The 23,371-nt window shown below is 44.9% G+C and overlaps 2 protein-coding genes across 3 annotated transcripts in view; both read right to left on the bottom strand.

Moving 5' to 3' along the window:
- Window positions 1-23,371, bottom strand: part of LOC116543866 (zinc finger protein 429-like) — a 785,602-nt gene that overhangs the window by 76,723 nt on the left and 685,508 nt on the right. The window lies entirely within an intron of this gene.
- Window positions 1-23,371, bottom strand: part of LOC116543864 (zinc finger protein 724-like) — a 61,825-nt gene that overhangs the window by 22,824 nt on the left and 15,630 nt on the right. For both annotated transcript variants that reach the window (XM_032269807.1, XM_032269806.1), the window contains exons 2-3: window positions 20,764-20,946; window positions 18,669-18,721 (exon numbers count right to left, since the gene is read on the bottom strand). In XM_032269807.1, the coding sequence (XP_032125698.1) occupies window positions 18,669-18,698 (30 nt within the window). In that variant the 5' untranslated portion in view covers window positions 18,699-18,721; window positions 20,764-20,946. The remainder of the gene's footprint in view (window positions 1-18,668; window positions 18,722-20,763; window positions 20,947-23,371) is intronic.

The following is a 23,371-nucleotide window of genomic DNA, read 5'->3' as shown; positions in this document are numbered from 1 at the left end:
GCATCTTTTAATCGCCAGCATTCACTTAGATCTGCAGTTGGATTCATGGCACTCAAGCCTCAGCACAATCTTCTTTGTAGTTTTAGCCTTTTTCCAAAAAATTGGCTTAGTTTGCCCACCATAGACACTCTGCTTTCTGTCATGACATCGCTTTCCCTGGGCATACAAAGAATCCTTGCCCTTCTTGTACTGTGTCACTTTGTGGGATTGGTGCTTGCCACACTTCTTACAGAAAGCCTGGCAGGTTTTAGGAATGTTTACCATGTTTGCATGAATGCTATCAGCACAGAAAGCACCAATAAGCAATTTAAATGAATCTTTTAAAGTTTTCTAGGATAATTTTATTAGAAGATAAATATGTACTCTCAGAAAAGTAAAAGAAAAACAAATAATAACTCTTCAGTCCATAAATATCCCTTCAGGTTATTACAGAAGTCAAACAACATTTTTTAAAAAGTGACCCAAGGTGTTTTTTTGTTTTGTTTTATTTGCACACATCTATTCACTGCACCAACCATATGATGCTTAATTCAACCATGTATCCAGTTGCTAGTCTGGACTAAAAGTTCCCGGATGATAGGGACCATGACTGCTTCATCTATTTTTTGAATGGCCATATGAAACGGAAGAATTCATTTATTTGAGTCACCAGACCTCCTCTTTCTCTTTCACCCAAGTACCAGAAAACTTCAGAAACTCTCATCTGGGCACCAACCAAAGTTAACTCTTGTATCAAGGAGAAGATAACACAGGATAACTTCTTTCTCTTACACTGATACAGAAGCAGAATTAGTCATTCTTGTCAGCCTGACACAGTTCTGCCCTGGACATCCTCAAATGTCTTAAAGACACCTAGCTGGTTGTCAGAGGATTCCCAGTGACCCAGGGCTGAAGGCACAACGATAAATCAGGCTGGAGAAACTCAGGCTGATTCTAAATAGAAAATGGAACTGCCTTGGTGGAGCTCCAGAAGCTGGATCACCTATCCTGATTTGCTAGCTTTTGGGTAAGAAGAAGGACAAGAATACTCCAGTTTCACAATTTAAACGTAGGTATAGTTGTGGTCACGGCTCTGGATACTTTGTGGCCTTGAACTCTTACTCTTAAGATGCTTGTGCGGGGCGCGGTGGCTCATGCCTGTAATCCCAGACTTTGGGAGTCGGAGAAAGGCAGACAAAAAGGTCAGGAGATCCAGAGCAACCTCACCAACATGGTGAAACCCTGTCTCTACTAAAGATACAAATAAGTAGCTGGGCATGGTGGCGCATGCCTGTAGTCCCAGCTACTCGAGAGGCTGAGGCAGGAGAATTGCTTGAACCCAGGAAGCGGAGATTGCAGTGAGCCAAGATCGTGCCTCTGCACTACAGCTTGGGTGACAGTGAGACACTCAGTCTTAAAAAAAAACAAAAAACAAACTTGTTTACACTTACAGATTCTGTAATCAGATTCTGTTTACACCTGGAGCCTCTCACATAACTGAAGTGGTCACTAAACAAGATCTGAAAAGCTTAAAGAGCCACACTTGCAAAAAGGGGAGGGGGGTTCTAAGATTTTCATGTTGACAGCCAGGCACGGTGGCTCACACCTGTAATCCCAGCACTTTGGGAGGCCGAGGCGGGCCAACTATCTGATCTTTGACAAAACTGACGAGGGAAGTGTGAAAAGAATTCTCTATTTAATAAATGGTGCTGGAACAACTAGCTAATACTATGTAGAAGATTAAAACTGGTCCCCGGCCGGGCGCGGTGGCTCAAGCCTGTAATCCCAGTACTTAGGGAGGTCGAGGCGGGTGGATCACGAGGTCAAGAGATCGAAACCATCCTGGTCAACATGGTGAAACCCCGTCTCTACTAAAAATACAAAACATTAGCTGGGCATGGTGGCGCGTGCCTATAATCCCAGCTACTCAGGAGGCTGAGGCAGGAGAATTGCCTGAACCCAGCAGGCGGAGGTTGCGGTGAGCCGAGATCGCGCCATTGCACTCCAGCCTGGGTAACAAGAGTGAAACTCCGTCTCAAAAAAAAAAAAAAAAAAAACTGGTCCCCTTCCTTACACCATATATAAAAATCAACTCAAGATGAATTAAAGACAAAACTTGTAATTAAAAAAAAAAAAACCCAGATCATAAATAACCTAGAAAATATCATCCTAGGCATAGAAACTAGCAAAGATTTTATAATAAAGATACCAAAAGCAATTGCAACAAAAGCAAAACTTGACAAATAGAACCTAATTAAAGAGTTTTTTCATAGCAAAGGAAAGTATTAACAGACTAAACAGTCTACAAAAAAAAACAAAACTGCGAACTATTCTTCTAACAGGGGTTTAATATCCAGAATTAAGAAACTTAAACAAGTTTACAAAAAGCAATTTACCACTGCAATAAAAAGTAGGCAAAAAAAATGAACAAATGCTTTCCAAAACACAAGTATATGGCTAGCAAAAATATTTTTTAAAATGCTCATTAGAGAAATGTAAACAAAAACAAAACAACAACAAAAAACTACAAGGAGATACCACCTCACACCAGACAGAATGGCTGTTGTTAAAAAAGTGAGTAACAGGTCGGACACAGTGGCTCATGCCTGTAATCTCAGCACTTTGGGAGGCCAAGGAGGGTGAATCACTTGAGATCAGGAGTTCAAGAGCAGCCTGGCGAACATGGTGAAACTTCATCTCTACTAAAAATACAAGAATTAGCGGGGCGTGGTGGTGCACTTCTGCAGTTTCAGCTACTTAGGAGGCTGAGGCATGAGAATCACTTGAACCCATGAGGCAGAGGTTACAGTGAGCTAAGATTGTGTCACTGCACTCTGGTCTAGGCAAGAGTGAGACTGAATCTCAAAAACGAAAGTCAGTAACAGATGCTGGCCAATATGATGAAACCCCGTCTCTACTGAAAATACAAAAATTAGATGGGCATGGTGGCACACACCTGTAGTCCCAGCTACTTGGGAGGCCGAGGCAGAAGAATCGCTTGAACCCAGGAGGCGGGAGTTGCAGTGAGCTGAGATCACACCACTGCACTCCACCCTAGGTGACAGAGTGAGACTCTGTCCCCTACCCCCAAAAAAGCTATCTATATTAATGCTGCCATCTGCTATTGAGAAGAAACTTTACTGGTTAGCTTTACCTCAAGATCTCCAATGGGCATACAATCGCAAATGTTTAAAGGGGTCCTTCTGAGTCGTGAGATTATCAACCCAAGGTTTAAGGTCCTGAAGTCTTGAATTAGTGGGGCATGGTGGTGTACTTCTGTTTTATCAGCTACTCGGGAGGCTGAGGCATAAGAATAGCTTGAACCCATGAGGCGGAGGTTACAGTGAGGTGAGATTACGCCACTGCACTCCAGTCTGGGTGACAGAGTGAGAATCTGTCTCAAAAACAAGTCAATAACAGAGGCCGGCAAGGTTCCAGAGAAGAGGGAATGCTTACATACTGCTGGTAGGAGTGTAAATTAGTTCAAGACCTAATGGGCAACATAACAAAACCACATCCCTACTAAAAATAAAAAAAGAAAGATTACATGTGATGGTGTGTGCCTATAGTCCCAGTTACATAAGGGGCTGAGGTAGGAGGAGTCCTTGAGTCTTGGAGGTTGAGGCTGAAATGAGCCAAGATCGCACCACTGCACTCCAGCCTGTGTGATAGTGAGACACTGCCTCCAAAAAATAAAACAAAGATTTAATAAAAACAAAATATGGCTTGAATACCAGTAAGTAGGGAAAGGAAAAAAAAAGAAAATTAAAATATGGTACATAAAAAACTATGTGGCCATATAAAAACAACACAGAGCCGAGCACTGTGGGTCATGCCTGTAATCCCAGCACTTTGGGAAGCTAAGGCAAGCAGATTACTTGAGATCAGGAGTTTGAGACCAGCCTGGTCAACATGCTAAAACCCCATCTCTACTAAAAATACAATAAAATTAGCTTGGCATTGAGATGGGCTACTGTAATCACAGCTGCTCAGGAGACTGAGACAGGAGAATCGTTTGAACTTCAGAGGCGAAGGTTGCATTGGGCCGATATCATGCCACTACACTCCAGCCTGGGCGACAGAGTAAGAATTTGTCTCAAAAAACAAACAAGCAAACTAACAGGGAACACCAAGATTAAGTCCTCTGCAGCAACATGGATGGAGCTGGAACGCTTACTCTTAGAAAATTGATGCAGAAACAGAAAACCAAATGCATGTCATCATTCTTAAGTAAGAGTTAAATAATAAGAACACAAGGACACAAAGAAGGAACAGTCACAGAGGCCTGGCTAAGGATGACAGATAAAAGGACAAAGATCAGAAAGAATACCTGTTTAGTGCTATGCTTAGGACCTCAGTGACAAAATAATCAATACCAAACTCCCATGAAACAATTTTACCTATATTACAAAACTGCATGTGTATGCCTGAACCAAAAAGAAAAGAAAAACCCATGAGTGCAGAAGAGTGCAATATAACTGGAAAGAATTGTTTGTTCTACAGATAGTGGTCCTGGTGGATTACCTGTGTATTTCATCTTTTCACCTCTTCTTTTGTTCTATACAGAGTGGGTTAAAGGCTCCTCTTAATACAAGGCAAGGATGTTTGACTTTACTTGGATTCAAGGATCAACTTAGGAAGGTTAAGTCCTTCCTAAGATTCAGAAGGTTAGAGAATCCCCTCAGTGAAGTCCCTCTCAGCTAAGAACCGGTTTCACACTACAGGAAGTTAATTGCTATTCTTTTTGAATTAATCTGTCTTGCACTCTTCACTCTGGTGGCTATGGGTGACAGAATCAGGCATCTAAAGGACCATGGGACATGGGGAGCTTTTTCCTCTTGAAAATGAAAGACCTGAGAGCTGATGGGACTGCTGGAAAAAATCCTTTTGCTACCAAGAAGCGGCTGCCTGCACTTGTTGTAAAATGTATTGCAATTGTACTCTTTGTTAGAAATGCAGGCTAAACTTACTGAATGTTTTCTTTTTCTTTGAGATGGAGTCTCCTACTGTCACCCAGGCTAGAGTGCAGTGGCGTGATCTTGGCTCACTGCAACCTCCACCTCCCGGGTTGAAGTGATTCTCCTGCCTCAGCCTCCTGAGTAGCTGGGATTACAGGCAAACACTACCACGCCCAGCTAACTTTTTGTATTTTTGGTAGAGACAGGGTTTCATCATGTTGGCCAGGCTGGTCTCAAACTCCTGACGTCAAGTGATTTGCCTGCCTCAGCCTCCCAAAGTGCTGGGATTACAGGCGTAAACTACCATTTCCAGCCTGGATGTTTTCTTAAACACTTATTAAGTTTTGAGATAACTCTTTTTGTTGGAACTCAGAGTTATGGATAAGATAAGAGTCAGCACAGGATACTGGTCATAAAGACCTGGCTGACAAAACAACTTGCAGTAAAGAAGCAGGACAAAACCCAACAAAACCAAGATGGTCCTGAGTGTGACTCTGGTCATTCTCATTGCTACACTCCCCCTAGTGCCATGAGAGTTTACAAATGCCATGAAAACATCAGGAAGTTACCCTATATAGTCTAAAATGGGGAGGCACAAATAACCCACCCCTTGTTTAGCATGTAATCAAGAAGTAACCATAAAAATAGGTAACCAGTAGGACTCTGGACTGCTCTGCCAATGGAGTAACAAATTCTTTTATTTTCTTACTTTCTTAATAAACTTGCTTTCATTTTATTCTATGGACTCACCCTGAATTCTTTCTTGAGTAAAATAGAAGGAACCCTCTCTTGGGGTTTAAATTGAGACCTTTTTTTGGTAAAAACTTGGCACATATTCTTTTTCTCATCAAAAGAATCACCTGTATTTCTCTAAAAATTTTTCACAGGCTACTAAACTTTGAGCTGCCCTCAGTCTCAGCCATTATACAGCTTCAGTCTATGTCCCTCCTAAGAACATGCTGACTTCAGGGTAAAACATTCTCTGATCTAAAATTGATTTTTCAAGCCCCCATTTGCCCTCTCCCTCCATTCTTTCTAACCTTGTAGGCTCCACTCTATGAAAAAAAGCCTTTGTCTACCTAAAATTGCATTCCTTAAAGTTTATATAGTCGGTATTCCTCCTGGAATCTTCTTTTGGAGTTCAATCTTTTCTAGGTTTCTACTTAAAAAAAAAAAAAAAAAAAAAAAAAAAAAAAATCTAACTCAGGTTTTTTTTTTGTTTGTTTGTTTTTTTTTTTTTTTTTTGAGACGGAGCTTCACTCTTGTTACCCAGGCTGGAGTGCAATGGCGCAATCTCGGCTCACCGCAACCTCCGCCTCCTGGGTTCAGGCAATTCTCCTGCCTCAGCCTCCTGAGTAGCTGGGACTACAGGCACGCGCCACCATGCCCAGCTAATTTTTTGTAGTTTTAGTAGAGACGGGGTTTCACCATGTTGACCAGGATGGTCTCGATCTCTTGACCTCGTGATCCACCCGCCTCGGCCTCCCAAAGTGCTGGGATTACAGGCTTGAGCCACCGCGCCCGGCCACAGGTGCATTATTTTTAATTACTACATTCAGAGAAACATAACTCAGACTTCAGCAACTATAAACTGCCAATTAAGCTCTGATTACATAACCAGGAAATTTTCACCTTTAGTATACAAATTCAGATACTGCATAACTGTACCTAACCAGTTACTAAATTTGGTTTTCTTCATAAATCGCTTTATAAAAGACTTTCCTTCAAGCCTCTCCCATAGACCACAAACCACAAACCACAGCTCGGTGCTCTACAATTCTAGAACCACTCTGATTAAATTCTTTAATATTTTTGCAGTGACTCCCATAAATTTTTAATAGGAGAAAATATGAACTGGGAACCCCACGGACCAAAGCTTTTCCCTTTCATGAGCCAGCACCCCAAGTAAGGATTCTCCCCTGAAGACCCTCCCGCGGTCCCTGAACAATCTTGTAGAGACGCAGCTGCAGGTGCAAAGCTGCCCAGAGAGGACTCCAGATCAGGGCACAGTCACCGTGTAGGGAAGAGACTGGATGCCCCAGGGCCGGCTGTTGGCGCAGCCGCCATCTTATGGATGAAGGGAAGTGAGGTTAAGCTGGGCAAAGAGAACTCAGGGTGCAGATGGTGGAGCTGACTGCGGGGTGCCCTGAGTCCCGCCACAGCCGCTTCCCACCGGTTCCAACCAGCCCCTTTCCTTCTCTTGGGATATTGGACCCAGCACTCTCACCATTTCCTGGCTTCCATGGGGTCTTTGCATCTTAGCGGTGGATCTCCCAATACCTGCAGGTCACAGGGCCACCGAGGCTGGCCCTTTAGGAGCAGAGACAGGGAGCAGTGGAGACAAGACCTGGAGCTCCAGCTGCACGCAGCGAGAGACAAAGGATCCGCCACATCCCGGAAGCTGTCCCTCGCTCCAGCTGCCTACCTGATTGGACAGTTCCCGGCCCAATGTCGCTGATTGGATAACGTTTAAAACCCCACCCTCTCAGGCCCTGGGTGACAGAAGATGTGATCAGATGCTGGGCTGAATGAAAGATAGCCTAGGCTGCAGTCTTTTCAGGCAGAGCTTCCTCCCTGAACTGAGCTAGGCCCACTCCAGAGGGTATTTGCATTCAACCTTGTGTATAAGGTCAAATGCATTTGTAAATAATATATCATATGGCTATACATAAATGAAAAGAATATAATAACAAATGTTTTAAAATTTTAGCATTTTTACCTTCTTGGCTTATGGTCCTTTGAGCAGCCTGAGATTTTAAAAAGGAGGGAATCCTCTGAAATAAAATATGAGCCACATGTAAATTTTGAATTGTCTGCTAAACTTTAAAAAGAAACAAGTGGCCGGGCGCATTGGCTCACGCCTGTAATGCCAGTATTTTGGGAGGCCAAGGCGGGTGGATCATGAAGTTAGGAGTTTGAGAACAGCCTGGCTAACATGGTGAAACCCCGTCTCTCCTAAAAATACAAAATTAGCCAGACCTGGTGGTGTGCTGTAACCCCAGGCACTCAGGAGGCTGAGGCAGGAGAATCACTTGAACCCAGTGCAAGGTTTTTTGAACTGGCTGCACCATGGACTAAGTCACAGTGACCCCTGTGACCCATATGTACACCTCCAGATGGGCTCCCGGAGCCAGAAAGTCTGAGTCAACCTTATGACACTGGACCCTATGGCCTGATCAACCGACCTTGCAACATTTTGCCACTGTTCCTGCCTCAACCGTTCCTGCCTCAATTGTTAAGCCAACTTTGTAACACTGGACCTTGGACTTTGTGACACCCCCACCCGTTTGCAAAAAAACTCCCTGAACTGTAACTTCTGTAACTTTCCACTGCCTACCCTAAACCTATAAAACCAACTCCTATCCCAATGCCCTCCACTGACTCTTTTGGACTCAGCCTGGCCGCACCCAGGTGAATAAAGACATGTTGCTCACGCAAAGCCTGTTAAGGGGAATGAGGTTATCTTCATTTAGAGCACACTTAACACCCAGGAGTCAGAGGTTGCAGTGAGCCAAATCACCCCAGCGCCCTCCAGCCTCGAGACAGAGCAAGACTCCGTCTCAAAAAGAAAAAAAAAAAAAAAAAAAAAAAAAAGCCATCTATGACAAACCCACAGCCAGCAATATACTGAATAAGGAAAAGTTGAAAACATTACCCCTGAGAACTGGAACAAGAAAATGATGGCCACTTTCACCACTTCTATTCAACATAGTATTGGCCATCCTAGACAGCACATTCAGACAAGAGAAAGAAATAAAGGACATCCAAACTGGTAAAGAGGAAGTTAAGCTATCACTGTTCACTGATGATAAGATCATATACACAGAAAACCCTAAAGACTCACCTAAAAAGCTTTTAGATGTGATAAATAAATTCAGTAAAGTTTGAGGATGCAAAGTCAATGTACGCAAATCAGTAGCATTTCTACAAACTAACAGTCACCAAACTGAGAATCAAATACAGAACTCAAACTTTTTAATAACAGCTGTAAAAAATACAATGAAATAATTAGAAATATACCTAATTGGGGATGGGCACGGTGGCTCACGCCTGTAATCCCAACACTTTGGGAGGCCACGGCGGGCAGATAACCTGAGGTTGGAGTTTGAGACTAGCATGACCAACGTGGAGAAACCCTGTTTCTACTAAAAATACAAAATTAGCTGGGCATGGTGGCACATGCCCATAATTTCAGCTACTTGGGAGGCTGAGGAAGGAGAGTCACTTGAACCCGGGAGGCAAATGTTACAGTGAGCCGAGATTACACCAATTCACTCCATCCTGGACAACAAGAGCGGGAACTCTGTCAAAATCTCTAAAAGAAAATCTACAGAACACTGCTGAAAGAAAGAAATCATATTTTTTATCTGAGTGATCGAAAGAAAGAGAGGGGAAAAAAAGAAAGAAATCATAGATGACGAAAACAAATGAAAAACATCCCATGCTCATGGATGGGTAGAGTCAATATTGTAAAAGCAACCAACCTAAGCAAAAGCAATCTACACATTCAAGTCAATTCCCATCATAATAACATCATCTTCACAGAACTTGAAAAAAAAATTCTAAAATTCTTATGGAAGGCCGGGCGCGGTGGCTCAAGCCTGTAATCCCAGCACTTTGGGAGGCCGAGGCGGGTGGATCACGAGGTCAAGAGATCGAGACCATCCTGGTCAACACGGTGAAACCCCGTCTCTACTAAAAAATACAAAAAATTAGCTGGGCATGGTGGTGCGTGCCTGTAATCCCAGCTACTCAGGAGGCTGAGGCAGGAGAATTGCCTGAACCCAGGAGGCGGAGGTTGCAGTGAGCCGAGATCGCGCCATTGCACTCCAGCCTGGGTAACAAGAGCGAAACTCCATCTCAAAAAAAAAAAAAAAAAAAAAAAAATTCTTATGGAACCAAAGAAAAGCACACATAGCCAAAGCAAAACTAAGCAAAAAGAAGAAATCTAGAAGCATCACATTATCCAACTTAAAACTATACTACAAGGCTATAGCTACCAAAACAGCACGGTATTGGTATAAAAATAGGCACATGATGCAATGGAACAAAATAAAAAACCCAGAAATAAAGTCAAATACTATCAGCCAACTGATCTTTGACAAAGTAAAGTAGGGGAATGGATGCTGTATTCAATGAATGATGCTGGAATAACGATCAAGGTACATGAAGAACAAAACCGAATCTTCATCCCTCATCTTATAAAAAGTCAACTAAAGATGAATTAAAGACTTACACCTAAGACCTGAAACTAACAATTCTATAAGACAACATCAGAAGGCCGGGAGCGGTGGCTCACGCCTGTAATCCCAGCACTTTGGGAGGCCGAGGCGGGTGGATCACAAGGTCAAGACATCGAGACCATCCTGGTCAACATGGTGAAACCCCGTCTCTACTAAAACTACAAAAAATTAGCTGGGCATGGTGGCACGTGCCTGTAATCCCAGCTACTCAGGAGGCTGAGGCAGGAGAATTGCCTGAACCCAGGAGGCGGAGGTTGCGGTGAGCCGAGATCGCGCCATTGCACTCCAGCCTGGGTAACATGAGTGAAACTCCGTCTCAAAAAAAAAAAAAAAAAAAAACTTAAAAATAAAATTTCAATTTTAAAATGCTGCATTCTGTTAATTTTGCTTCCTACTCTGAGAAGGGCATAAAATCTCTGTTGCTTACTTGTTTGTGACACAGTGCCACTCTGTCACCCAGGATGGAGAGCAGTGGCACCATCATGGCTTCATGCAGCCTCAAACTCCCCAGGCTTAGATGATTCTCCCACCTCAGCCTCTCAAGCAGCTGAAATCACAGGTGTGTGCCAGCACACCCGGCTCATTTTTGTATTTTCAGTACAGACGGGTTTTCCACATGTTTCCCAGTCTGGCTCAAACTCCTGGGCTCAAGTGATTCTCCTGCGTTGGCTTCCCAACATGTAAGGATTACAGGCATGAGCCATCACTCCGGGCCTTCCTTAGTACATCTACTCTCACTACATTCTGGCACTAAAGCCTCACATCAAAAAGTTAGGAAGATCTCAAGTTAACAACCTAACATCACAACTAAAAGGATTAGAGAACCAAGGGTAAAAAAACCCAAAGCTAGCAGAAGACAAGAAATAACCAAAATCAGAGCTGCACCGAACAAGTGACGTGAAAACACATTCAAAAGACCAACGAATCCAGGAGCTGGTTTTTTGAAAAATGAAATAAAATAACTAAAAAGACCACTAGCTAAACTAATAAAAAAGAAAAGGGAGAAGATTCAAATAAACAGAATCAGAAACAATAAGAGGAATATCACTGACCTCAGAGAAATACAGACAACTATCAGAGAATATTATGAACAACTCGATGCACATCAACCAGAAAATCTAGAATAAATGAATAAATTCCTGGAAGCTTACACCCTGTTAAGACTGAACCAGGAAGAAACTGAATCACTGAACAGAACAATAATGAGTTCTGAAATTGGGGCAGTAATAAACAGCCTGCCAATCAATAAAAGTCCAGGACCAGATGGATTCACAGTTGAATTCTCCCAAAGAAGAGCTGGTACTGTTCCTACTGAAACTATGCCAAAAAATTGAAGAGAAGGGACTCCTCCCTAAACTCATACTGAGGCCAGGACCATCTTGACGTAAAAACCTGAAAAAGTGACAACAAAAAAGAAAGCTTCATGTCAATATCCTCAATGAACATTGATGCAAAAATCTTCCAACAAAATACTAGCAAAGCAAATTCAGCAGCAAATCAAAAAACTTATCTACCGTGGTCAGGTAGGCTTCATCTCAGGGATGCAAGTCTGGATCAAAATACCCAAATAAATAAATACAATTCATTACAGAAACAGAACTAGGGACAAAATCCACATGATCATTTCAATCGATGCAGAAAAGAAACTCTCAATAAACTAGGTATTGGGAAAAAAAAAACCTCAATAGGAGCCATTTATGGCAAACCCATGGCCAACATTATACTGAATGGGAAAATGCTGGAAGCATTCTCCTTGAAAACAAGAATGAGACAAAATAATCTCTCCTATTCAACTGGAAGTTCTAGTCTGGGTAATCAGGCAACAGAAAGAAATAAAGGGCATCCAAATAGAAAGAAAGGAAATCAAACTATCCCTATTTGCAGATTACATGATCCTATATCTAGAAAACCCCATAGTCTCAGCCCAAAAGCTCCTTAAGCTGATAAACAACTTCGGCAAAGTCTCAGAATGCAAAATCATTGTGTAAAAATTACTAGCATCCCTATACACAAACAATAGTCGAGACGAGAGCCAAATCATGAACGAACTCACATTCACAATTGCCACAAAAAGAATAAAACACCTAGGAATACAGATAACTACTAGGGAGGCAAAAGATCTCAAGAACTACACACCGCTGCTCAAAGAAATCAGAAACGACACAAACAAACACATTCCATGCTCATGAATAGAAAGAATATCATTAAAATAGCCATATTGCCCAAAGCAATTTATATATTCAATGCTATTCCCAATAAACAACCACTGACATTCTCACAGAATTTAAAAGAATTATTTTAAAATTTATATAAAACCAAAAGAGCCTGAATAGCCAAAGTAATCCTAATCAAAAATAACAAAGCTAGGCCGGGTGCGGTGGCTCAAGCCTGTAATCCCAGCACTTTGGGAGGCCGAGGCGGGTGGATCACGAGGTCAACAGATCGAGACCATCCTGGTCAACATGGTGAAACCCCGTCTCTACTAAAAAAAAAAAAAAACATTAGCTGGGCATGGTGCGTGCCTGTAATCCCAGCTACTCAGGAGGCTGAGGCAGGAGAATTGCCTGAACCCAGGGGGCGGAGGTTGCGGTGAGCCGAGATCGCGCCATTGCACTCCAGCCTGGGTAACATGAGTGAAACTCCGTCTCAAAAAAATAAAAAAATTAAAAAAAAAAAAAAATAACAAAGCTAGAGGCATCATGCTACTCAACTTCCAGCTATACTAAAGGGCTCTGATAACCAAAACAGCATGTCACTGGTACAAGAACAGAAACATAGGTCAATGGAACAGAAGAGAGGGCCAGAAATCAAGCTGCATACCTACAACCATCTGGCCTTTGACAAAGCTAGCGCAAAGAATCAATGGGGATGCCAGGCGCGGTGGCTCACGCCTGTAATCCCAGCACTTTGGGAGGCCGAGGCGGGTGGATCACAAGGTCAAGAGATCGAGACCATCCTGGTCAACATGGTGAAACCCCGTCTCTACTAAAAATACAAAAAATTAGCTGGGCATGGTGGCGCGTGCCTGTAATCCCAGCTACTCAGGAGGTTGAGGCAGGAGAATTGCCTGAACCCAGGAGGCGGAGGTTGCGGTGAGCCGAGGTCGCGCCATTGCACTCCAGCCTGGGTAACAAGAGCGAAACTCCGTCTCAAAAAAAAAAAAAAAAAAAAAAAGAATCAATGGGGAAAGAATTTTCAGTAAATTGTGCTGGGAGAACTGGCTAGTCATATGCAGAAAATTGAACCTGGACCCCTTCCTTATACCCTATACAAACATTTACTCAACATGGATTAAAGACTTAAATGTAAAACCCAAAACTTATAAAAACCCTGAAAGACAACCTAGGCAATACCATTCGGGACACAGGCACAGGCAGACTTCATGACAAAGATGCCAAAGCAATTGCAACAAAAGCAAAAATTAACAAATGGGATTTAATTAAGTTAAAGAGCTTCCAGCTGGGGTGGCTCAAGCCTGTAATCCCAACACTTTGGGAGGCTGAGGTGGGTGGATCACCTGAGGTCAAAAGTTCAAGACCAGCCTGGCCATCATGGTGAAACCTCATCTCTACTAACAATAAAATATTAGCCAGACATGGTGGCATATACCTGCAATCCCAGCTACTCTGGAGGCTGAGGCAGGAGAATTACTTGAACGTGGGAGGCCAAGGTTGCAGCGAGCTGATCGCACCACTGCACCCCAGCCTGGAAGACAGAGTGTGTCTCTAGTCAATCCATCAATATATGAAGAATATATTGGTCCACTGGTCTGCTGGACAAGTGGAAGATTACGTTTTATAAACAAAACCATCTTTGAAAATATTGGTTGGAAAAAAAAAAAAAATACTGGTTGATTCCTCTTTAAAAGGTACAAACATAGCCGGGCCTAGTGGTGCATCCCTGGAATCCCATCTACTCGGGAGGCTGAGGCAGAAGAATCGCTTGAACCCAGGAGATGGAGGTTGTAGTGAGCGGAGATGACACCACTCACTCCACTCCAGCCTGGGCTATAGAGCAAGACTCTGTCTCAACAAATAGTTCTTCTACAAAACTTTTTTTTTTTTTTTTTTTTTTTTTGAGACGGAGTTTCGCTCTTGTTACCCAGGCTGGAGTGCAATGGCGCGATCTCGGCTCACCACAACCTCCGCCACCTGGGTTCAGGCAATTCTCCTGCCTCAGCCTCCTGAGTAGCTGGGACTACAGACACGCGCCACCATGCCCAGCTAATTTTTTGTAGTTTTAGTAGAGACGGGGTTTCACCATGTTGACCAGGATGGTCTCGATCTCTTGACCTCGTGATCCACCCGCCTCGGCCTCCCACAGTGCTGGGATTACAGGCTTGAGCCACCGCGCCCGGTCTTACAAAACTTTTAAGTTCAAGGATACAAGTGCAGGTTTGTGACATAGGTAAACAGTGTCATGGGGATTTCCTGTATAGATTATTTAATAACCCAGGTACTAAGCCTAGTACCCACTAGTTATTTTTTCTGATCCTCTTCCTCTTCTCACCTTCCACTTTTTGAAAGACCCCAACGTGTGTTGTTTCTTTCTCTGTGTCTGTGTGTTCTCATTATTTACCTCTCAATCATAACGGAGAACATGTGGTATTTGGTTTTGTTCCTGTGTTAAGTTTGCAAAGGATCATGGCCTCCAGCTCTCCAGCTCCATCCACATCTCTGCAAAGGGCATGATCTCATTTTTCTTATGGCTGCGTAGCATTTTTACTTTTATTTTTTGAGATGGAGTTTTGCTCTTGTTGCCCAGGCTGGAGTGCAATGGCTCGTTCTCTGTTCACTGCAGCCTCTGCCTCCCGCGTTCAAGCAATTCTCCTGCCTCAAACTCCCGAGTAGCTGGGATTACAGGCATTTGCCAACATACCCGGCTACTTTTTTTTTGTATTTTTAGTAGAGACGGGGGTTTCACCATGTTGGCCAAGATGGTCTCGATCTCGTGACCTCGTGATCCATCCACCTCGACCTCCCAAAGTGCTGGAATTACAGGCATAAGCCACCACGCCCGGCCATGGATGCATATTTCATGGTGTATATGTACCACGTTTTTCTTTGTCCAGTCTATCATTTATGGAAATTTACATTGAGTCCATGTGTTTGCTATGGTGGATGGTGCTGCAGTGAACATACATGTTCATGTGTATTTATAATAGAATAATTTATATTCCTTTGGGCATATACCCAGTAATAGGATTGCTCATCACACTGGGCCAGGCATAGTGGTTCACACCTGTAATCCCAGCACTTTAGGAGGCTGAGGTGGGCAGACCACTTGAGGTCAGGAATTTGAGACCAGCCTGGACAACATGGCAAAACCCAGTCTCTACTTAAAATTCAAAAATTAGCCAGCATGGTGGCGCATACCTGTAATCTCAGCTACTCGGGAGGCTGAGACAGGAGAACTGCTTGAACCCAAGGGCTGGAGGTTGCAGTGAGCTGAGATCGTGCCATTGCACTTCAGCTTGGGCAACAAGAGAGAAACTCCATCCGTCTCAGAAAAATGATAATAATCACACTGTCTTCAACAATGGCTGAACTAATTTACACTCCCACCAACAGAATAAGCATTTCTTTTTCTCCACAACCTCACCAGCATCTGTTATTTCTTTAACTTGTTAAAAAAAATCACCTTTCTGGGGCTGGGTGTGATGGCTCACGCCTGTAATCCAAGCACCTTGGAGGCCAAGGTGGGCAGATCACCTGAGGTCGGGAGTTCAAGACCAGCCTGACCAACATGGTGAAACCCCGTCTTTAAAAAAAAAAAAAAAAATCCCTCCAGGAAATAATTAGGTATACAGTTGTATACAACTGCAGCTATAAGTACTCACAGCAAAGTTTTCTGCAGTTTTCAGAACCATACAGATACAAATGAAAATTCACATCCCAACTGCTTTCCTTTCCTGGGATTATATCAGGTTGTGCCAGTTGCCTTCTCTATCCCTGTATCCCATACCCATGGAAGACGGCTTCCAGCATTTGGTATTTTCTAGTTTTATTGTGGTGATATTAATATAAAAATAGATTTATGCTTAAAAAAAAAATCACCTTTCTGACTGGCATGAGATGGTATCTTATTTGCATTTCTTTAATAATCAGTGATGTTGAGCTTTTGTTCATGTGACTGTTGACCACTCGAAAGTTTTCTTTTAATACATGTCTGCTCGTCCTTTCCCAACTTTTCTTTTTTTGAGATGCAGTCTTGCTCTGTCACCCAGCTGGAGTGCAGTGGCATAATCCCGGCTCACTGCAACCTCCGCCTCCTGGGTTCAAGCAATTCTCTTGTCTCAGCCTCCCCAGTAGCTGAGATTACAGGTGTCCACCACCATGCCCAACTAATATATATATAAATACACACACACACACACACACACACACACACACACACAGATATATATATATATATATATATACACATATATATATACTTTTTTTTTAATGAGAGTTTTGCTCTTGTTACCCAGGCTGGAGTGCAATGGTGTGATCTCCTCTCACCGCAACTGCCACCTCCCGGGTTCAAGAGATTCTCCTGCCTCAGCTTCCCAAGTAGCTGGGATTATAGGCATGTGCCCCCACACCCAGCTAATTCTGTATATTTAGTGGAGATGGGGTTTCTCCATGTTGGTCAGGCTAGTCTCGAACTCCTGACCTCGGGTGATCCACCTGCATCAGCCTCCCAAAGTGCTGAGATTATAGGCGTGAGTCACCGCACATGACAATATTTTGGTTTGTTTGTTGTTTTCTTTTTTTCAGATGGAGTCTCACTCTGTTGCGCAGGCTGGAGTGCAGTGGTGTGATCTCGGCTCACTGCAACCTCTGCCTCCAGGGTTCAAGCGATTCTTCTGCCTTGGTCTCCCAAGGAGCTGGGTCTGTAGGCACGGGCCACCACATCCGGCTAATTTCTATTTTTAGTTGAGATGGGGTTTCACTATGTTGGTCAGGCTGGTTTTGAAATCCTGACCTTGTGATCGGCCCACCTCAACCTCCCAAAGTGCTAGTATTACAGGCGTGAGCAACAGGGTGTGAGCAACAGCGCCCAAGCCAATATTCCGTATTTTTTTTTCCTTTTTTCTTTTTTTTTTTTTTATATATAAAGACGGGGTTTCACCATGTTGGTCAGGCTGGTCTTGAACTCCCGACCTCAGGTGATTCACCCGCCTTGGCCTCCAAAGTGCTTGGATTACAGGCGTGAGCCACCACGCCCGGCCAATATTTTGTATTTTTAATAGAGATGGGGTTTTACCATGTTGGCTAGGCTAGTCTTGAACTCCTAACCTCAAGTGATCTACCCACCTTGACCTCACAAAGAGTTGGAATTACAGGCGTCAGCCACTGGGCCTGGCCCTATTAATCCACTTTTTTATGGAATTATTGCCTGCCTACCTCCCTCCCTCTCTTTTTTTTGAGATGGATTCTCACTCTGTCCCACAGGCTGGGGTGCAGTGGTGAAATCTGGGATCACTGCAACCTTCGCCTCCTGGGTTCAAGTGATTCTCCAGCATCAGCCTCCCCAGTAGCTCGTATTACAGGCATGCACCACCACGTCCAGCTAATTTTTGTATTTTTAATAGAGACGGTTTCACCATGTTGGCCAGGCTAGTCTCAAACTCCTGACCTCAAGTGATTTGCCACGGCGCCAGCCAAGGGAGATTTTAATGCGCAAAACGCTGAATACAACATGGATATACTATTAAAAATAATTCTTTAGATATCTATAGTTTTAATCTGTGTGTACTCATGGAGAGCAGGCATTCTGAATTATTGGCATTCAATTAATGGTAGCAAAATTTCACAGAAAAACTCATTACGATAATTAATATAAAGTTTAACAAATATTAGAAGGACGATAGAATAATTTCTTTATGGCCGGGCGTGGTGGCTCATGCCTGTAATCCCAACACTTTGGGAGGCCGAGGTTGGGGGGGAATCACCTGAGGCCAGGAGTTCAAGACCAGCCTGGCCAATATAGTGAAACCCCGACTCTATTAAAAACACAAAAAATTCACCCGGCGCGGCGGCACGTGCCTGTAATCCCAGATACTCAAGAGGCTGAGTCACGAGAATCGCTTGAGCCCGGGAAGCGGAGGTTGCAGTGAGCCGGGAGAGCACCACTGCACTCCAGCCTGGAGACAAGAGCGAGACTCCATCTCACAAAAAAAATAATTATCAGGAAAGGCTGAAGACCCTACCAGCTGTATCCCCTCCCACGCACACACCGAGTGGGAATTTTGCCCTGATGACCTGCCTGAAATCCCTGAACAATGTTGGAAATACCCGGGGCTGCGGGTGCAGAGCTACCCAGAGAGCTCCAGACAGGGCGCCCCGCAGGTACAGGAGGGACGCGGGGGTCCTGGCTGCGGGTCCAGCCGCCATCTTGCGGCCAGAGGGGCTTGGGGCGGAGCTGAGCCAGAGGGGACTCAGGTCCAGCCGGTTTCACAGCCCGCTCTCCCCTCTCGGGATACACAGCCCCGCACACTCACTGTTTCCCAGCTTTCAGAGTCTCCTGGCATCTTAGCTGTGCGTCTCCCAGGACCTGCAGATCACAGGGCAACAGAGGATTGTAACCAAGTCACGACGGCTCCCAGGGTGGAGGACTCTCAGCCGCAGAGATGGATCCCAAGCTCTGGCGGGAGCAGAGACAAAGGCCCCGCCAAATGCCGGAAGCCACGCCCTCAGCTCCAGCTGCCGGCCTGATTGGGAGGTTCCCGCACCAGCGCCACTGATTGGATAAAGGTCCAGGGCCCACCTCCCACCCCCACCCTCCCCAGCATCAACGCTTTTTAAAATCAGGGAAACAGGCTCCCATAGGAAGGGTCACGTGCCCAGGGAATTACAGCTAATAAAGAAGTGAGCTGAGGCTTGAAATGCACTTGCTCTTTCCCTTACCTGGGTCTGCTTGTTTAATACATCCTAGTATCAACTTAAGGGTAAAAAGAAAGTTTGGACACCTTTTTGAAAACTTTTTAATCATTTTGATAATGCAGGAAAAACCTTCATCCCATCCCTGAACCGCTCTCTGGCCATGCTGTACCCCACTGCTGACCACATCGTGGATGGCCATTAGGAATGGGGGGGCCACAGGGGCCGGGAATAGCTATGCATGAATTAGGTTGTCCAAAGTTGCTCATCTTAGGCTCCTCAAGCATCCTGTGTGAAGCGGCTATTCTCAGGATTGCACCACTGCACTCCAGCCTGAGTGACAGAGTGAGACAACGTCTCAAAAAATAATAATAAAAAAAGATAAATTGGCCGGATGCGGTGGCTCACGCCCGTAATCCCAGTACTTTGGGAGGCCGAGGCGGCTGGATCACGAGGTCAAGAGATCGAGACCATCCTGGTCAACACGGTGAAACCTCGTCTCTACTAAAAATACAAAAATTAGCTGGGCATGGTGGCGCGTGCCTGTAATCCCAGCTACTCAGGAGGCTGAGGCAGGAGAATTGCCTGAACCCAGGAGGTTGCGGTGAGCCGCGATCGCGCCATTGCACTCCAGCCTGGGTAACAAGAATGAAACTCCGTCTCAAAAAAAAAAAAAAAAGATAAATAGATAACTGAAGAATTTGTATGAAACAAAATAAGAAATCTAATGAAGAAGTAGGCCAAGCATGGTGGCTCACACTTGTAATAAAAAAAAAATTGGAGAAGCTAAGGTAGAACAGCCTGGGCCAGGAATTCAAGACCAATCTGGCTAACATAAAAAGACCCCATCACAGGTCCAAGCACAGTGGCTCACGCCTGTAATCCCAGCACTTCGGGAGACTGAACAGGGCAGATCACCTGAGGTCGAGAGTTTGACATCAGCCTGACCAACATGGAGAAACATTTTCCCTACTGAAAAAAAAACAAAAAACAAAAAATTAGCCGGGCATGGTGGCACATGCCTAGCTACTCAGAAGGCTGAGGAAGGAGAATTGCTTGAACCTGGGAGGCAGAGGTTGCTGAGAGCTGAGATTGTGCTACAGCCTGGGCAACAGGAGAGAAACTCCATCTCAAAAATTAATAAAGAAAAAGAGATATGTCATAATACTGTGGGCAGTTCTCATGACATAAAGTTCTATCACCTGGGTGCTGAATCCAAGTACATGTCACAATACACGATGTATGCAGGGCTTAGGCAGAAGAGAATAATCACAACAGTTGAGTGGTGGGCCCAGCAACACATCACAATCCCTGCTTGGGCAAAGCCCAACCCATAGAGGAGAGTCACATCACCTATGTACTGGGTTTAGCAATATGTCACACTACACCTTGTAGGGAGGGCCTGTGAAGTGTCGCATCACTTAAATGATGGGCCCAAAAATAGGTCAAAATTTTCTCTGTGGGTAGCACTCAGGAAAAAAAAAAGAATCACATGACCTAGGGGAGGGGCTGAGCTATACGTAACAAACACCCCAGTTGGCAGCGCCCAAGCATGAGAGAAGAGTCACATCACCTAGGTGCTGGGCTCAGTGCTACGTAACAGTACTTTTTTGGCAGGTCCCAGACAGAAGAGGTGTGTCACCTCACCTAGGTGATTAATAGAAGACAGCTCATAATACTCCTATGGGCAGGGTCCATGCAGGAGAGTTTCATTACCTAGGTGTTAGACCCAGTGACATGTCTCAATACACAACGTAGGCAGGTCCTAGGCTGGAGAGGACAGTCACCTCATGTAGGTTCTTGACAGAGTGATACATCACAATCTTTTTTTGGGTAGAGACCAAACAGTAGGGAAGAGTTACATCACCTAGATGCTGGGCTCAGCAATGTCACAATATCCTGAGGAGAGGGCCCCAACAAAAGAGTCACATCACCTAATTGAGGGTCTCAGAGGTATGACACAATGGCCCCTGTGGGTGGGGCTCAGGAAGAAGGTGGAATCACATAACCTTGGGGCTGGGCCCAGCTGCATGTTAAAATCACCCCAGTGGGCAGGGCCTAGGCATAAGAAGAGAGTCACATCATGTAGGTTCTGGGCCAAGCAATATGTCACACTCCCCACTGTGGACAGGTCCCAGGAAGAAGAGAGTCACATAATCTCAGTGACAGGCCCAGATATATGTCACAATGACTTCTGTGAGCAGGCAGAAGAATCACATCACCTGTGTGCTAATTCAGCAATAAGACGTTTTCTCTTCTGTGGGCAAGGAACAAGCAGGAGAGCCCAAAGTTACGTCACAATCTCTTTTTGGGCAACATCCAGGTAGGAGAGGAGAGTCACATCAAATAGCGATATGACACAATGTCCCCTGTAGAAAAGCCAAGGCTGGACAGAAGATTCACATCACCTGGCTACAAGACCCAGTGATGTCACAGTGTCCCCTGTGGGCAGTGCCAAGGCAGGAGAATAGTCACACCACCTCAGTGCTGGGTCCAGAGATATTTCACATTCTCTTCTGTGGGCTCGGCCAGTGCAGGAGCACCAAATCACTCTGGTACTAGGTAAAGTCATAGGTCACAATCACACCAGCAGGAATGTTGAGACATGAGATTACGCATCTGCACTGGAAACAATCAACACATCAAAAACATGACCAGAACATGCACAGTGACTCACACCTGTAATCCCTGCACTTTGGGAGGCCACAGAGGATACCTGCAACCTAGGAGTTCCAAGACTATCCTGAGGGCAACATAGAGAGACAACATCTCTAAAAGAAACAATAATTAAACTTTAAAAAGAAATATATATCCAGAGTCTGGAGAACATAGCAAGATCACATCTCTACTGAAAAGATGATACACAGGCCAGAAAGACAGACAGACAGAGCCAGCCAGATAGATAGATAGATAGAACCAGACATACAGAGATAGATGATAGATAGATAAACAGTTAGATAGACAGACAGATACATAGATAGCCAGGCAGGATGGCTCGTACCCGTAATCTCAGTATATGGGGAGGTCAAGGCTTGTGGATTGCTTGAGCATAGGAGTTTGGGACCAGCCAGAGAAACATGGCAGAACCTCGTCTCTACAAAAAGGAAGTCCAAGCTGCAGTGAGTCGTGATCACACACCTGCACTTCAGCCTAGGTGACGAAGTGAGAAGACCTCATTCGAAAAAAAAAAATGTATACACATACATATATACACGTATGTATTTTATATATATATACACGCACAAGAAACAACTTCAGTGTGCAGGAAAGAGCATAAGAGACAGAGCAAAAAAACAAAAAACAAACAAAAACTCAATGTACTGTGGAAACAAACACAAAGTGGGGCTACGAAAAAAACAAAACAAAACAGAAAGATCCCCAGAGCCGCAGCTACTTTGGAGGCCGAAATGGGATGACCCGGGTGAGCCTGGGAAGGTGGAAGGCCGTCAGCCGTCATGGCACCCTCTACTGGACCTAAGCGGTACTGCCGCCGGCGAGAGGCAGAGAGGCGTCTGGTCCACCTTAAACGTTTCAAGCCGGCGGCCAAGTCCTAGCCTCGGAGCTGATACCTGGTCGACCCGGCAGCTGGACAGCGAAGCCAGCCAGTGGTGAGGACAGAGGCCCACCGGGTCCACCCTACAGGCCAGGTGTGGCCGAGTGTGGCGCACGGGGCCTGAAGCCATCTGCCGGGAGTTTGACTCCGCCAACCTTCCTTCCCACCGCTCCCCCACGCTGTCTGCTGGTCCACCCGGGCGGCAGAAAGACGGAGAAGGGCTCAAGGGGGGCGACCGGCCCCTCCTTCTCACCGCGCAGTGGGTGAGACCCAGGACGGCCAGGCCTCACCCTCCGACACCCGCGCCTCAGCCATCGCCAGGACACTCCCCTAGCCCAGTCCCAGCCCAAGGGATGAGCCACCTAAGGCGGAAACCAGAGTGAGTGGACACCAAGCAGGGGCGCCCCCGATCCTGTGGCAGCCTCGGCGCAGCCCATGGCCCCTTTGGCGCTCGGAAAGCCCACAGACGGACAATCATACCCAACAATCATGCCCAATCAGGGTGATTTTCTAGGCAACAAGGGAGAAAGCAACTTTGAGGTGGGGACGGTAGAGAAGACACAGTTGTCCCAGTCTGTGTACAGGTTTCCTTTTCTCTCTAAGACCTTGGTTTAGGGTATATAACTGTGTTTCTTTATAACAAAATGACTTCTTATAAACGTTATGTTTTCTTTTTTTTTTTTTTTTTTTGAGACGGAGTTTCCTCCTTTTTACCCAGCTGGGAGGGAAATGGCGCAATTCCACTCAACTGACAACTCCCCCTCCTTGGTT

This window comes from Sapajus apella, unplaced genomic scaffold (genome assembly GCF_009761245.1).
Source record: "Sapajus apella isolate SASKATOON/1434 unplaced genomic scaffold, GSC_monkey_1.0 scaffold199, whole genome shotgun sequence".
Taxonomy (NCBI): Eukaryota; Metazoa; Chordata; class Mammalia; order Primates; family Cebidae; genus Sapajus; species Sapajus apella.
This window is presented reverse-complemented; position numbering and strand designations above follow the sequence as displayed.